Consider the following 14912-nt stretch of genomic DNA (forward strand, 5'->3'; position numbering starts at 1 on the left):
TGTGAGACGGGAAGGATGGTAGTGCTGTCAACAGAGATGGGAAAGTCAGGGAGAGGGGAGGGTTTGGGAGGGAAGACAAGGAGCTCAGTCTTCGACATGTGGAGCTTTAGGTGGCAGGCGGACATCCAGATGGAGATGTCCTGAAGGCAGGAGGAGATGCGAGCCTGGAGGGAGGGGGAGAGAGCAGGGGCCGAGATGTAGATCTGGGTGTCATCAGCGTAGAGATGATAGTTGAAGCCGTGGGAGCGAATGAGGTCACCAAGGGAGTGAGTGTAGATTGAGAACAGAAGGGGACCGAGCACTGAACCTTGGGGAACCCCCACAGTAAGAGGATGGGAGGGGGAGGAGGAGCCTGCAAAAGAGACAAGATGCTAGAGAAGTGGTACTTTGAGTTCTGTTACTTGATCGTTTCAAAGCAAAACTATCATTCTCTATACAGAATCCACAGCTCTCACCTATACCTTCACTGCCTACCCTGAGTTGATGGGTAATGAAAACAACGTGACAGAATTCATTCTATTGGGACTTACACCGAATCCAAGGTTGCAGAAAGTAATCTTTGTTGTCTTTTTAATCAATTACATCATCACCATGGTGGGAAATCTGATCATTGCGGTAACCATAACTGCCAGTCAGACTTTGGATTCCCCCATGTATTTCTTTCTGGCCTATTTGTCAGTTATTGATGCCTGCTATTCTTCTGTCAACACACCTAAACTGATCACTGACTCTCTCCGTGAGAAGAAAATCATTTATTTCAAAGGCTGTATGACTCAGGTCTTTGGAGAGCATTTTTTTGGTGGCGCTGAGATCATTCTCCTCACGGTAATGGCCTATGACCGTTATGTGGCAATATGTAAGCCGCTGCATTACACGACCATCATGAACCGGCGCGTGTGTGGTCTGCTGATAGGGGTTGTCTGGACAGGAGGCCTGGTGCATGCGACCATCCAGATTCTCTTCATGATCGGTTTACCCTTCTGCGGCCCCAACGTCATTGATCACTTCATGTGTGATTTGAACCCTTTGCTGAACCTTGCCTGCACGGACACCCACACCCTTGGCCTCTTTGTAGCCACCAACAGTGGGTTGCTCTGCCTGTCAAACTTCGTCATGTTGATGATTTCCTACATCGTGATCCTGCGCTCCCTGAAAACACACAGTAAAGAGGGTAGGCGCAAAGCACTCTCCACCTGCGTCTCCCACATCATCGTCGTTGTCCTGTTCTTCGTTCCATGTATATTTATGTATATGCGGCCTGCCTCCACCTTCCCCTTGGATAAAGCTATTGCACTATTTTACACAATTATAACCCCTATGCTAAACCCCCTTATCTACACCCTGAGAAATGCCCAGATGAAAAATGCCATCAGGAAGCTATGGAGCAGAAAACCGACTTCTGAAGATAAATAGGTATCACCCTGTGAAAATGGTAATATTTGTACAAGGGAAGTGGCAAGCATGGATTTCAGGTAACGTTTTTAGGAAAACTGTATAGGGAATTCAAATCTCAGTGAAGCACATGTCTCATATGTCTGTTGTATTTCCCAAAACCTCATTGTAGTGTATTGCGTTCAGTAGGTGCTGAAGAAATACCACTACATGATCTACTAAAGAGTTTCTTGTCTGTAGAGGTATTCATCCTCACTTCAGCTTATTTAGCAACCTTTACATGTTCAGAGCTGGTTTTGTTCCTGTTACAGCTGTTTTCATTTTTTTTTAAATTCTTCTCTCATCTCAAATGAGGAGAAATGAGAGGAGCCAGCTCAGTAGCGCACTGTCAGACCTATTCTAGTTTAAAGAATAAAATAAATGTTTCTTTAGCCACAGAGTGTTGCCTTTTGCCTATTCTTTTTCCTATAGCTCCATCAAATATCACATTGTACCAGACATAACATAGTCATTAGCAGTAGAATGGGATGTTTCCTAATTTGATTCCTGCAAAGCAGGTAATAGAAATTAGGAATTCCTTGTGAATTTCTAAACAAACAAATGCTAACTCTTGCCAATCAACAATCAGAGAGGGACATTAGGAAGAATGATCCGTGATAGCATTCCACATGCATATCATGATGCTTAGCTATGAAGGCACTCAAAGTGTGCTTTCATTCATTGATTCTGCACTAGATTAAGCAAATCAGAAGACAATAACAACTTGGAGGAACCCAAGATCAAATCAGAAGCATTGGGACTGCTTGGCAAACTATCCCAGCCCAAAGAAAGTGGCTTAAATATGTCAGCGTCCAATTTGAGGGATCAAACTTTGCATAAGTCTGCATCAGCTCCTGAAAATGAGACTGTTACGGACCAGTTTGGGTCCACTGTGAGACGTAGCATGACTCTGGAAACAACGCATGTCTGGGAGTCAGAGGACCCAGTTTCTAACCCCGGTTACTCCACGAATTGACTGTGCCTTAGTTACCTCATTGATAAAATGAGGATTAAGACCGTGAGCCCCTTGTGGCACATAGACTGTGTCCAACCTGATTAGCTTGCATCTTCCCCAGTGCCAGTGCCTGGCACACAGTAAGTGCTTAGCAAATACCATTTTTAAAAAAGCCAGGTTGGTGCAAGAGGCAGAATCATTGCCTCTAGTTCCAGGGGAAACCATTCCACTGGTAAGACAGTTCTGGAACACTTGCAGGATAGAGGTGCAGTGGAACCCTGAGTCCTGCTAGGTGATCCCGAGTGTGGGGAAGGGTTGCTTGGCTGCCATCAACATGGCCCTCCTCTTTGGAGGAGTCAGCTATTGGAGAAGAGACTTCCAAACTGTAAGATCATTTTGTGCAGGGAATGTGTCTGTTTACTGTTACATTGTATTCTCTCAAGCATTTAATATAGTGCTCTACACACAGTAAGTGCTCAATAAATACCACTGACTGTGAAAGGTTTCTCCATAGACAGAGAGGACTCCGTCCTCTAATGTGTCTCTGTTGAATTCCTTATAGACATGGCAGGCCTGGGTCATGAGGCACTCTATCCCTCTATCCAGGCCCTACCCAGTTCAGAAACTGACCATCCCCAGAGATTTAAAAATGATGGATAGTGGTTAGAAAGACCCAGCCCAAACAACCCACATAATGCACTAATTGTTTCAATTGGGGCTGTGACAAGAACAGAAGCACAACACAGGAACTAGGTTTGCAAGATCCGTCTTGGGGAATCTTTAGATAATCTGGGTGGCAGAGGCACCTGCGTGAAAGTGTTGGTCAGCTCTATGTCTAGCCCCTCCTTCAGAACAGATTCAAGTCTTCCTTTTCTCTTGTTTCTTACACCTCTCATTCCCCCACAATCTAAAGACAGCCTCTTAAAATGAATGGAAAATGTTTGGTTTGAGTCAAAAGAGTCTCATCTGCTACTTGCTTTCTCACCCTTCCCACTTTTTCCACAGCTCACCTCCGGAGAAAAGCTCACGATGAGGTGCTGAAACTAGAACAGAGAAAGGAAGGGGAAGAAAGGGCAAGAGACCTGCTGTTTCAGACTATAAACTCACTGTGGGCAGGGAATGTGGTTACCAACTCTGTTATATTGTACTCTCCCAGAAACATAGTACAGTGCTCTCACACAGTAAGCACTCAATAAATACCTCTGATTGACTGGAGGAAAGGTGAGAGGGTAGGATAATTGGGGTCTTGGAGCTGGAGGGAAGGGAGGATAGAGATGGAGGGGAGGGAAGAGAATTTAGGGACGACCAACCCAAGGATATAGAGATAGATGGGAGCAGCGGCGAATGTGAAAAAAAATAGGTTTCTTACCACACCTACCTGGCATTTAATATTGTAAAATGTTTCTTACCACAACTACCTGGCATTTAATATTGTCACCAGCCTGAGAGACATAAACAGAAAGTAGTCACCCAAGACCTCCATATTTTTGGTCTTTGGTGTCAGGAAAGTCCTGCTGCCCTTTCAGATGTGGAGGGGGTCAGTGAAGGTAATTAGGCATATGCCCAGAAGTGGACTTTCAGATACTCAGGCACAAGGGATTGGACAAGGAAGATTAAGCCAAAAGACCATAAAGAGTTTCAGTTCAGAGGACCCCAGAGACAGGGTTGACTGGCGACCTGAGAGACTTCTCAGTGCTCCCTAACCCAGGCCAGAAGGATAATCCAGCCCACTATAGACTTGGGGGCTGGTCACAAGTGCCAGAAAAGGCTCTGGAATGAGTCACAGGAATAGGTCAGGGAAGGCAGCCACGTCAGGAAATCCTGTTCTGGCAGGTTGGTGATGACAGTGGGAATTCTAGTTCCATCTCTGTGACAAATGACTTTCAGTGTGGGGAAGGAAAGGGAGAAGAAGAGAAACTCAAAAGAATCCTCTCCCCCCAGCCACCAGACCTAGAGCTAGAAACTCCATTCTCCAAACTCCATTTTTACAGTTTCCAAGACCCTCCCACAGTTTCCCCTGTGGTCTGTCTTGAGCGTGGACTCTTGCCTCACTAACCGTTTTAAACTTATCTATTGCCCATAGAGTTGATCAGGGGAAGTAGGAAAGCTGTGTGCCCTAGCAGAAAGAGCACAGGCCTTGGAGTCAAAGGGCCCAGGTTCTAAACCTGACTCTGCCAATTGCTTGCTGTGTAATCTTGGGCAAAATCACTTGACTTCTCGGTGCCTCAGTTTAGTCAAATGTAAAATGGGGATTCAATACCTGTTCTCCCTCCTACCTGGACTGTGAGCCCCATGTGAGACAGGGAATGCGCCTGAGCTAAATTGGCCTGTACCTACCCCGGAGCTTAGAACACTATTTGGCAAATAGCCCTTAACAAATGCCATAAAAAAAAGGTAGAGAGGCTGTCTACCAAAGCTGTCCCCTTGAGCTGAGCTTCCCCTAATTTGAAATTGTTATCTTCCAAGGACATGCTCCACTCGTGCTGGATGTGGGGCCCTGTCCAGGTCTAGAACAGTTTCACAGTGGCTGGTCCATTCCAAATCTTGTAGAGCTTTTTAAACATTCATTCATTCATTCAATCGTATTTATTAAGCGCTTACTGTGTGCAGCAATGTAGTAAGGTCTTGGAAAGTACAAATCATCAGCATATAAAGACGATCCCTACCCAACAATGGGCTCACAGTCTAGAAGGGGGAGACAGAAAAAAAAAAACAAGATCCAAGGATATATATGGTGCATCCATCCACCCTGATCAAAGCCTCTATGACCTCAATGACCAACAGAGGTCAGGTGTGGTGGGAGCTCCTAACTTGCACTTCTAAGGTGGGGGGCTTGTGCCTGGCTCCTAATAGGAGCCACGTGGAACACTGGTCAACGTTGTCATACAGGATGGGAGTGCTAGTTGAATGGAATGTGTGTAGAATGAGTGGTGGGCAGGGAGAGATGCTGACTTACTTTCTAGGTCCTCCTCCCTCAGTTACAGGATGAGGAAATATTTCTGGGTGTAGGCTCTAGTTTGGCTGGATAGTGCATCAGACCCGGCAGGTGCTCAACCAATACTACTAATATTAATAATACTAATAAAGATGGTATTTGTTAAGCACTTACTATATGCAAGGCACTGTTCTAAGCACTGGGGCAGGTAGAGGATACAAGATGATCAGTTTGGCCCACGTGGGGCTCACAGTCTTAATCCACATTTTACAGATTAGGTAACTCATGGGGTAGCAGAGAAGTTAAGTGACTTGTCCAAGGTCACACAGCTGACAGTGGTGGAACCGGGATTAGAACTCATGACCTCTGACTCCCAAGCCTGGGCTCTTTCCACTGGGCCACGCTGCTTCTCTGCTTACTACTGCCTACAATTGCTATTACTAATTATGGTATTTGTTAAAGGGTCAATATAAGTAAAACACTATTTGACATATCATTATCATTAGGTGCTGTTGAGTCACTTCCGAGTCATGGTGACTCCATGGGTATACTTTCTCCAGAACGTCCTGTCCTCTGTTATAATTTACAACTTTTCTAATGGTTCTTCTGCTTATTGTTGTTATGGTCTTTATGCATCTAGCTGCCGGTCTGCCTCTTCCACGTTTTCCCTGGACTTTTCCTAGCATTTACATCTTCTCCAGAGAATTAGTCCTCCTGATTATGTGTCCAAAATATGCTAATCCAAGACGAGTCATTTAGCCTTCCAAAGACCACTTTGGTTTAATTTGTTCCAAAATCCGTTTATTTGATTTTTGGGCAGTCCAAGGCACTCGCAAAAGCCTTCTCCAACACCACATTTCAAAAAAAAAATCAATGTTCTTTCTATCCCATTTTTTCACTGTCCAGCTTTCAGATATATGCATTGTTACTGGAAACACCATAGAGTTGACAATTGGTATTTTTGTGGCAATTGCTACATCAGCACATTTCATGACTTTTTCCAGGCTCTTCATAGATAGTAACTATGTAAAACAGTGTTTGACACAAAGTGCTGGAATAGATACAAGTTAATCAGATCAGACATAGTTCCTGACCCAGGTGGAGCTAACAGTCTAACTACTACTACTACTACAAAGGCAGAAAGGGTCTGAGAATACAGTGACCAAAACAGGTAGAACAAAATTGTCTTCTTACATAACAGAGGGATAGTGGGACAGAAAACAGATGGAGAGTGAGGCAGCAAGGGGTTTGATCATAGTGGTGGCTTGAGACAGTTAGATCTACGAAGAGCTAGGTCTTAAAGACACAGGGAGAGCTTTATGAGAAGCCCAGTCCAGAGGATGAAGATTTTATAGGGGAGAGGAACTAATAATATTGGAGCTAACCAGATAGAAAATATGAATGGGGCAGGGGGAGACCGATGACCTTTTACTTCACTTTGGAAGACTGTAAGCTCACCATAGGTATGAGATAATTTCCATAAATGTTATTATATTGTGTTCTCATTCAATTGTAGGGCTTAACACACTGCTCTGTATACAGTAAGTGCTCAATAAATATGCACTTAGTACAGTGCTTTACGCACAGTAAGCACTCAATAAATATGATTGAATGAATGAAAGGCAGGGAGAACTGTAGCCAGCAGCCCAATCCGTGCACTCAGAAATTTCCCCCTGCCCTCTGTATCGCTGCTTCACTCGGGGTAATAATAATAATAATAATAATAATAATAATAATAATAATAATACCCAAGTGGGGGTCACAGTCTTAATCCCCATTTTACAGATGAAGTAACTGAGGCCCAGAGAAGTGAGGTGACTTGCCCAAGGCCCACAGCAGACAAGTGGCACTGCCAGGATTAGAACCTATGACCTTTTGACTCCCATGCCCATGCTTTATCCACTACACCACGCTGCTTCTCCAAGGTTCAGGGGCTGCTACCTATCTAGTTCAGGTGCATGGCCCACAGGTATGTGTGTGCATATTGGCACACACATATACCTCTTCCATATATGGACACACATCTGGAGAATCTGATTCAGTATTATTGGCCCCAAGGCTGCTCCTATATTAAAGGAATTGATTAGGCAGAGACACAGATAATCTCCCAAATAGCCCTGGGCTTAACTATTTTGGCACATGTTTCAAGAAAAAAAAGTAAATTCCTCTGAGAGAAGGAGAAAGAATCCTAAGCATTATAATAGAGCTGTGAACTTGTACGGCATCCCCTTTAAATGTCTGTCTGCAGCTCAAAGAGAAACCTGTAAAGTTGTAGACTGGAAGGAGGGATGGAGAGGCCTTAATCAAAGGGTCTCCTAGTGGTCTTTCCTATTTTCTGCAGCTACAGATTTGCAAAGAGGATGGTCAATGAGCTGTCTTCCAGGCATTAAGTTTTCAGTCCTCTGCCAGAGCAAATGGTCACATGGTCTTTGTTAACTGAACGTGGTAGGTCAGCTGCCAACTGACCTTGATTACCCTGAGAAGTTTTACCTAAATGATTTACTTGTTTTGTAACCACATATCCAACCTGTCTATCTCAAAAGTGCATTGTGTCCTTCATCTCTAAAGCAGCTTTATAATGTGACGATCTAAGAGCTAGGATGGTAAAACCCTAAATTCACCAAAGAGTATCAAGATTCACAGTGGCAACTCAAGGTAGGATTCCCATCTCATTGGCTTTTACAGCTCATTCCTAAATTTCTGTTTTAAGTCATCTGAAGCCATTCAACTAAGGATACTTCTTTACTATTTTCTCTGCTATTTTGGCAATGTCCCTGATTCTCAAAAATATGTTTACCAGTTCTGCAGATAGTGCCCTGACTCTGCAAAATTTTTATAGACTCATTGCAAAGGCCATATAAGTGTGGGACATCACAAAACAACTGGTTGAGGAGAGATAGTCACTAGTTCACCTAAATTTGTTTTTATTGTTTTTATGGTATTTGTTAAGAGCTTATTATGCACCATGCACTGTTCTAAGGGCTGGGGTAGATACAAGCTAATCAGGATGGACACAGCCCATGTCCCACATGGAGCTCACAATCTTAATCCCCAGTTTACAGACGGGGTAAGTGAGGTCCAGAGAAGTTAAGTGACTTGCCCAAGGTCACAACAGCAGAGAAGTGACAGAGCTCAGATTAGAACTCAAATCCTTCTGGCTCCCAGACTTGTGCTTTATCCACTAGGAAACACTGCTTCTCAATATTCTTAAGTAATATTTATTGTCTAGGAATTCATCTTTGATCAAATATTTCAAAGAAGACTTGTGACATCTCATTGAACTGTGAGAATAATTGGATGGAAATCCTGTAGGTGAGAGATATACACTGCTACATACTGATAAAGAGAGAATGCTTGGAAACCAATATTTGAACACAGGACTTAAATGATGTAAGGATCAGTCCAATATGCTAAAATGAATGTTGGGTGAAAGTATATAAGTGAAAACAAAAAAATAGAATTCAGTCTACTTGTTGAAATCTCGCACCATCCAAACTCTGATTATGAGAGTTAGTCATGTTAGGCTATCATCATCATCATCATCATCAATCGTATTTATTGAGCACTTACTGTGTGCAGAGCACTGTACTAAGCGCTTGGGAAGTACAAATTGGCAACATATAGAGACAGTCCCTACCCAACAGTGGGCTCACAGTCTAAAAGGGGGAGACAAAAACAAACATACTAACAAAATAAAATAAATAGAATAGATATGTACAAGTAAAATAAATAAATAAATTTACATCTAAACTTTCCTACTAGAGTAATTTTTCAATGATGGGCTGGCTGCAGTCTATTTGCACAAACTCCCCTTGCCTCAAACAAAGCCTTTCTGAAGGCATATCTCCAAGAGACCCTGCCTAACTAAGCCCTCATTTCCTCTTCTCCCATACCCTTCTGTGTTCCTTCTGCATTTGGATTTGCACACTTTATTCACCCCTAACCCAGCCCCACAGTATTTATGTACATATCCTTAATTCATTTATATAAACATCTTTTTCCTCCTCTAGACTGTAAGCTCATTATAGACAGGAAATGTATCTGTCAAGTCTATTATTTTACACTTTCCCAAGTGCAGAGTACAATGCTATGCCCACAGTAAGTGCTCAATAAATATGATTGATTGGTTGATTGATTGTTTAGCAGAATGCCTGGCACATATTCAGAAACATTTGCTACACCATCTCTGTTCCCATTTCCTTTGTGGGCTTAAACCTCATCAGTGGTATGAGCACCAAAATCTTTTCCTATTGGAGGCAATTTTTAAGAAAATAAAATCATTCTACCGGTTTTGGTCACTGTCTTCTCAGACCGCTATAATAGTGATAATAGTAGTAATAGTAATAGGAGAAGGAAGAGGAGGAGGAAGAGGGGAGGAAGAGGGGAGGAAGAGGGGAGAACGACAAAGGAGAGAAGGATTAGTAGTAATATTTACTGAGTATCCACTGAGAGTAAAGGACTGTACTTAGCACCTGGAAAACAGAAAATAAAGACACATTTCTGCATATATCCATAAATTACATATTATAAATTATTTATTTATACTAATTTCTGTCTCCCCCTCTAGACTGTAATCTCATTGTGGGCAGGGAATACGTTTACCCACTGTTGAGTAATACTCTCCCAAGTGCTTAGTACAATGTTCTGCACATAGTAAGTGCTCAACAAACGCCATTGATGATGATGGTGATTTAGGGGCCAGTGGGATATCCAAGAGGAGATGTCTTGGGGGCAAGGGGGCTGTGGGATTGCAGGTTAAACATGAGGAGTAGGGCTAAAGAAGTAGATTTGGGAGTCCATTCATTCATTCACTTGCATTTATTCAGTGCTTACTGTGTACGAACACTGTACTAATCACTTGGGAGAGTGCAATATAACAACAGACAGTCTAGAGGGACAGACAGACATTAATATAAATAATTCTATATAAGTAAATAAATAAATATTTGATTCTAGATGGACACATATGTGCTGCGGGGAGTTTTCCATATGGAGGTGGTAGCTGAAACTACGAAAGTGGGTAAGCACCAAGAGAGAATGGGCATAGAAGTAGAGGGGACTCATAACAGAGCTTAGCATAGCAGAGAGAGGAGAGGTGAAAGACTCGACATAGAATACCAGCAATTGGACTGACTCTGGCTGGGAGAGGTTTTAAGAGTTTCTTGTCTGATGCTTTTTCCTCATGTTGGTGAAATCGATTAGCGTTAGAAAGTGAATCTGTGAACACGAAGCTAAAACCAGATTACTGGCAATGTAAGAAATTTTGCTGAGCTTTTAGCTTTAATTGGTCTTAAAAGCTTCAAAGGCTTTGTAAAATATATTGTATGCAATTATACTGTTTTCTATGTTCTTTCTGAACCTCTCTCCTCTCTTTGAATTCTGGTACTTTGTGGCTCTGTGGCTCTGACCCTGTCTCTGCCCAACTGAGATTCTGTTTTTGCCTTTCTGAATCCCTCTGTATCTCCATTTATGACTCTTTCTCCCTTTGCTTCCCTGTTTGTGTGTGCTTTCAGTCGCTGTGTGAGGCTTTTGGGAGGTTTCCTCTCACTTCCTTAGAAATCCCCGATCCATCAACTTCTTATCGCTGCCCACTGCTGTCACAGTGCAGTGTCCAGAACATGGACCTGGGAGTCAGAAGGCTCCAACGCTTGTCTTGACTTTAGGCAAGCCACTTAGCTTCTTTGTCCCTCAGTGACCTCATCTGATCCAAATGTTTAGGGACTTTGTAGCATTCCTTTCTTTTCCCTATATAACCATAACTTTCCTTCTAGTGTAACCAATTTTGAATGACTCGTCCACAAATTGGTTCAATTCCTTCTTAAAACTCCCAACACTCTGTGCCTGCTCAACGTCCTGTGCTCACAAGGTCCTCACCAATTGCTGCATTTAGAAGCATTTCCTTTGAATTGTTTCATACCTAGCACCTCACGCTTTAATGGTTCTCCCCACATCCTGGGTTGGGGGATTTAGTGAACCCCAAGGAGAAGAGCAATGAGAAGCAATGTGACCTAATGCAAAGAGACTGGGAGTCAGGAGATCTCACAGGCCGGGCAACCATGACGGCCTACAGCAAGTTCCTCATGGCGTGCGACTCATCGCTGGTGGCTGTGGCCGTCCTGTGCCTCTGCCTCCTGCACAGGCAGCGCCAGTGATAGAGTGGCAGCAGCAGGACTCCACCCTCCAAGGCAAGAAAAGTGGAAAGCCACCATTACAGAGCAGTGAGAAAGAGGGAAAGAAAGAGCGGGCTATGGTGGACAAAGTGTTCTTTGCAAGGATCAGGCAAATCCTGAAAATCATGGTCCCCTGGATGTTTTGTAAAGAGACAGGTTATTTGTTACTTATTGCTGCTATGCTGGTATCTCACACGTAGTGTGATGTTTGGATGATTCAAAATGGAACCCTCATTGAAAGTGGTACCATTGGTCGCAGCAGAAAAGATTTCAAGAAATATTTGTTCAACTTCATCGCTGCCATGCCTCATCTCTCTGGTGAGTAACTTTTGGAAGTTTGGGCTAAATGAACTTAAACTGTGCTTCTGAGTAAGACTCACCAAATACCTCTATGAGGAATATCTACAAGCTTTCACATACTATAAAATGGGCAATCTAGACAACAGAATAGCTAATACGGACCAGTTACTTCCTCAAGATGTAGAAAAATTCTGTACCAGTGTCGTTGGCCTGTATTCTAACCTTAGCAAGTTCTCAGGTCCAAATAATCACTTGATTATTACCCCTTGCTGAAGTCTTTGCCATCAGTCTTTCCCTTCTCCAACCAGTCCTCTCCAGGGTAGTAGAAACAGTCTCTCACAGGTGTCATTTTGACTGCATCATTCCATGCCGCTAACTTCCAGGAGCCTACAGCTTCAAATTCAAGTGCTTCATCATTTACTTCCAGGCTCTTCAGTCACAGCTTTTGCCTTCTTCCCATGCAAAGCTGGATGACCGCAGCATCTAACAGGGCTTTGGCCCAAAGCCTGGGGCCAAGGAGAGTTCTGACTGGCACCCTCCCCTGCACAAGTCATGCCTCCACTTGCCATGGCCACTGCTTGGGGCATTTTGAAGCTGGGGCCATTTCTAAAGCAACTACCACAGAGTGAGCTCCTCTGAGACTGGCTCTTGAAGGGGGCTCTGCCTTTTAAACTGCGGGGAATAAATTTTTAACTGTGGTGAATCCATATATTATAAATTTATATAATATATGATAATTTATTTTTATTTATTTATTATTCATTTATTTATAACCGAATAAATTATTAATGACAAATAAATAATAAACAAATAAAATTTATACATAATTCGCAATTATTATAAAATATTATTACCATTGCTTATCATTATATTTAATCTATATTTCACGCAGCTGCCCGGATCGTCTTTGTGCAGAAACGCTCTGAGCATGTTACTCCCCTCCTCAAAAATCTCCAGGGGCTACCAACTAAAGGTATGCATCAGGCAAAAACTCCTCACTCTCAGCTTCAAGGCTTTCCATCACCTCTCCTCCTCCTACCTCACCTCCATTCTGTCCTTCTACAGCCCAGCCCGCACCCTCTGCTCCTTTGCCGCTAACCTCCTCACTATGCCTCGTTCTTGCCTGTCTCGCCATCGATCCCCAGCCCATGTCCTCCCCCTGGCCTGGAATGCCCTCCCTCCGCACATCTACCAAGCTAGCTCTCTTCCTCCCTTCAAAGCCCTACTGAGAGCTCACCTCCTCCAGGAGGCCTTCCCAGACTGAGCCTCTTCCTTCGTCTTCCCCTCCTCCTCCTCCCCATCCCCCCACCTTACCTCCTTCCCTTCCCTACAGTACTTGTATATATGTATGTTTGTACATATTCATTACTCTATTAATTTATTTATTTTACTTGTACATATTTATTCTATTTATTTTATTTTGTTAATATGTTTTGTTGTCTGTCTCCCCCTTCTAGACTGTGAGCCCGCTGTTGGGTAGGACTTGACGACTTGACCCCTGTCCACATGTTTTGTTTTGTTGTCTGTCTCCCCCTTTTAGACTGTGAGCCCACTATTAGGTAGGGACTGTCTCTATATGTTGCCAACTTGTACTTCCCAAGCGCTTAGTACAGTGCTCTACACACAGTAAGCGCTCAATAAATACAATTGATGATGATGATGATTGGTGAACTATTGTTCTACTTGATTCTACTGTCTCCCCCTCCAGTACATAAGCTTGTCATGAGCAGGAAATGTGTCTACCAACTCCATTATATTATACTCTACTAAGTTATTTGTACAGGGCTCTGCACACAGTAAGTGCTCAATAAATATGATTTATTGATGCTTTGTCATCTCTTTTCATATTCGTTCTCTAGGGACAGAGATATATGAGTCTCTTCGTTCCATTTTCAACAAGAAAAAGGAAGAGACAAAATGGGATTATTTTTCAATGATATTTGCTAAGCACTGATATAAGCACTGATATAGATATAAATCAATCAGGTCGGTTCCTGTCTCACATGAGGCCCACAGTCTTAGAAGGAAGAACAGGTATTGAATCCCCATTTTACAATTGAGCTACCTGAGGTGCAGAGAAGTTAAGTGACTTTTCCAAGGTCACCCAGCAGACAAGTGATGAGCCGGGATAAGAACCCAGGTCCTCTGACTCCCAGACCTGTGCTTTTCCCACTATGCCACTGTGCTTCCTGTTATCATATTTTCACAGGATGCCACTTCTAGTTACAAGTGAGTATGGACTGAGTTTAGCTGAGAAAGGAGTTCAAAAACATTTATTCAGTACCTTAAATGACAACATGGGGACCAGTCCCTCTAGGCTGTAAGCTTACTTTGGGCAGGGAATGTGCCCATTATATAATAATAACGAGGATATTTGTTAAGCACTTACTATTTGCCAAGCACTGTTCCCATCTGTACTCTCCCAAGCATTTAGTTCAGTGCTCTCACATAGTAAGGGCTCAAAAACTACAAGTGATTGATTGACTGGCCATGCTTTTTTTCTGTATTGGGAAGAGATGAAGAGGGATTGTTAGTGAGTGCCAGCATCATAAATGCAGGTTTTATCGACCAATTAATAGAGTAAGAACATGGAGATACAGAGATGAGACGAATTTGATGCTTTGAGACTTAGGAAGTCCATTCCAGGAAAGCATTTTGGAATGCCACAGTCACAATAAGCAGATTTAGGAGCTCAGAAGACCAATCCATGTAAGCATTAAAACTACTATATTAAATTTAGCTGCTGAAACCAAGCGAGATGGTTTGGGTGAAAGAGAGGGAATACTTCTCAAATTCTTTCTTTTTCTAATCTGATCTCACCTTTCCATGCCTTTCCTTGGCCTTACGGTCCAATATTGTCCTATCATGGATGAGGCTGCATCCACGAGTGTGATATTAAGAGAGGCTCTCTTTTACACAGTTTGTCCATGAAAATAGTATCCCTTTTCTAGTCAATTGCCATTCAGCTGAGCCTTCCTAAGACATCACTGAGGTGTGTAAGGTCCTTGTGGGCAGGGAATGCATCTACCAACTCTATGGTATTGTAATAATAATTATAATGGTGGTAACTGTTAAGTGCTTAGTATGCATCAAATACTGTACTAAGTGCTAGTGTAGATAC

At 42.9% G+C, this 14912-nt stretch overlaps 1 protein-coding gene and 1 pseudogene across 1 annotated transcript; both read left to right on the forward strand.

The window, feature by feature from the left end:
* Nucleotides 1–483: 483 nt before the first annotated feature.
* Nucleotides 484–1413, forward strand: LOC119924066 (olfactory receptor 4C46-like). Its single transcript, XM_038743138.1, has one exon. The coding sequence runs from the start codon at nucleotides 484–486 to the stop codon at nucleotides 1411–1413; it is 930 nt and encodes a 309-aa protein (XP_038599066.1).
* Nucleotides 1414–11377: 9964 nt separating this feature from the next.
* On the forward strand, nucleotides 11378–12064 carry LOC119924042 (annotated as a pseudogene).
* The last annotated feature ends 2848 nt before the right edge of the window (nucleotides 12065–14912 follow it).

Source organism: Tachyglossus aculeatus, unplaced genomic scaffold, assembly GCF_015852505.1.
Source record: "Tachyglossus aculeatus isolate mTacAcu1 unplaced genomic scaffold, mTacAcu1.pri scaffold_78_arrow_ctg1, whole genome shotgun sequence".
In the NCBI taxonomy this organism is placed as follows: domain Eukaryota; kingdom Metazoa; phylum Chordata; class Mammalia; order Monotremata; family Tachyglossidae; genus Tachyglossus; species Tachyglossus aculeatus.